Consider the following 2355-nt stretch of genomic DNA (forward strand, 5'->3'; position numbering starts at 1 on the left):
GCGGGACATTTTTTAACTGGTAGAAGGAAATTTGACTGTATCAGTCCGGTTCTGGCTTCACTACATTGGCTCCCTATTGTTTTTAGGATGCGTTTTAAAGTCCTTTTATTGGTTTTTAAATCTTTAAACGGTCTGGCCGCTGTTTATTTATCCGATTTGTTGAAGCCTCATGTTCCTACTCGCTCGCTCCGTTCAGCTGATCAATTGCTGTTGTCAGTCCCTAAGTCGTGGCTGAAACTCAGAGGAGATCGAGCTTTCTCAATTGCGGCTCCGATGCTTTGGAATAACCTTCCTCTTTATATTAGACAAGCGTCTTCAGTGCAGGTCTTTAAGTCCAGATTGGAAACCTATTTTTATTCCCTGACTTTTAACTCGGCGGGAAACTGACATCCCTCCTTATTATTGTTGTATTAGTGTGTATTGTTCAGCACTTTGGTCTGCCTGGTGCGTTTTTTAAAGTGCTATATAATTAAATGATGATGATGACAATGAGGATGATGATGATGATGATGATGATCTCTAACTGGGTGGGTATAGAGAATGGCAGCGGCCATGCACTGACCCATATTTCTGATGATATAAGAGCAACTTTGGTGGACCATGTCATCAACCATGGCCTGACCATGAGGGAAGCTGGGCAGAGAGTCCACCCACATCTAAGCCGCTTCACAGTGGCATCTGTAATAAGAACATTCCGACTAGAAAACAGGTATGTCGTCACCTCTCTACCTTCTACTCTACTCAGATGGTTCTTATAGCACTGTTCTACAGTATATCACATGACCATATCAAGTGTACAGGATATTGCAGGGTGCTAATGCTCCTTCTGCAGCCAAAGTGGTAGTTTTTGTGAAACATACCATGATTACTTATATTGAAGTACAGTGTTGTACAGTGGATGATACAGTATATACAGTAAAGTACTGTAAGAAAAATAAGCAAACCGATGACAATATGTGGTTGTATTTCTCTAGAATGACTCGAAGACCTTCTGGGGGAGGACGCCAACGCCTGTTCACACAACAGCAGGAACTTGCCGTTGTGGACCTAGTGAGGGCAGACAATGCCATCCGTCTCCACCAGCTACGAAAGACAATACTTGCAGACAGGCAAGTGTTCAACAACATAAACCATGTGAGCATCACCACCATCAGACGCATCTTGGGAAAACACAGCATCACCATGAAGCAGCTCTACAGAGTCCCATTTGAGAGGAACAGTGACAGGGTCAAAGGACGTCGAGCTGAATATGTACAGGTAAGTGTAACTGTCCTTTACATTTACAGTACAGTATTGGTGAAATCCAGTAGCAGCTGAATATGTACCATATCAGCACCACATGGATCCATTCTGAGAGCTGCACAGGTACCTGTGTGATGGGGTGAGGGTTCTGTATGTGTAGTACAGTAATATGGTCTCTTTTTTTTACAGAGAATCTTGGCCATGGATGGAGCTGCACAGCCTCATGAATTCATTTTCATTGATGAAGCTGGATTCGACCTGTGCAAAACAAGACGACGGGGTCGTAATGTAATTGGCCAAAGGGCAATTGTGCACGTCCCAGGGCAGCCCGGGGGAAATATCACATTGTGTGCCGCCATAAGCCTTCGAGGGCTTCTGCATCATCATGCAAAACTAGGTCCATACAATAGCCAACATATACTCACATTTCTAGATGCTCTCCATAATATAGTTGTACAGAACAGACCAGATCAGCCCAGGTTTGTGGTGATATGGGATAATGTCAGTTTCCATCGGGCTGCTCTAGTCCAGGCCTGGTTCTCCAGCCACAATCAACTTGAAGTGGTATACTTGCCTCCTTACTCACCATTTTTAAACCCTATAGAGGAATTTTTTTCGGCTTGGAGATGGCGTGTATATGACTGCCAACCACATGCCCGCATGCCTCTTCTGCAGGCAATGGAACAGGCCTGCAGCGACATTCAGGTAACAGCAATCCATGGATGGTTTCGACATGCAAGGGGATATTTTCCCCGGTGCCTAGCGGGAGAAGACATTGCTTGCGATGTCGATGAGGTCCTGTGGCCAGACCCCAACAGACGGCGGGATCCATGAGCCCACGTATGCACAATTGTCATGATTTTTTGTGTTTACAGTATAGTGTTTTTTCTATTACTGTATTATGGTTTTTGCTTTATCTGACTTCATGGTACTGCAATGTACAATATTGAGTAGGCCTATTTGCTTTTTTGGTTGTTTGAAAATGTGTCTCCTGCAAATATGCCTTCTGAATAAACAATGACAATCACAGACTGCAGTGTTTTATATAAAGTAGACTAGTGTGTTCCCCCTGATATGAAAGTGTTTGCATATGATGCAAGTATGTGTCATTTT

General features: G+C 43.8%; 1 protein-coding gene across 1 annotated transcript; it reads left to right on the forward strand.

Moving 5' to 3' along the window:
• Window positions 1-494: 494 nt before the first annotated feature.
• On the forward strand, window positions 495-2076 carry LOC109202962 (uncharacterized). Its single transcript, XM_019361963.1, has 4 exons — window positions 495-709; window positions 975-1257; window positions 1432-1806; window positions 1918-2076. Exons 1-4 carry the CDS (start codon window positions 495-497, stop codon window positions 2074-2076), a joined length of 1032 nt encoding a protein of 343 aa, XP_019217508.1.
• Window positions 2077-2355: the final 279 nt, after the last annotated feature.

This window comes from Oreochromis niloticus, linkage group LG2 (assembly GCF_001858045.2).
Source record: "Oreochromis niloticus isolate F11D_XX linkage group LG2, O_niloticus_UMD_NMBU, whole genome shotgun sequence".
Lineage (NCBI taxonomy): Eukaryota > Metazoa > Chordata > Actinopteri > Cichliformes > Cichlidae > Oreochromis > Oreochromis niloticus.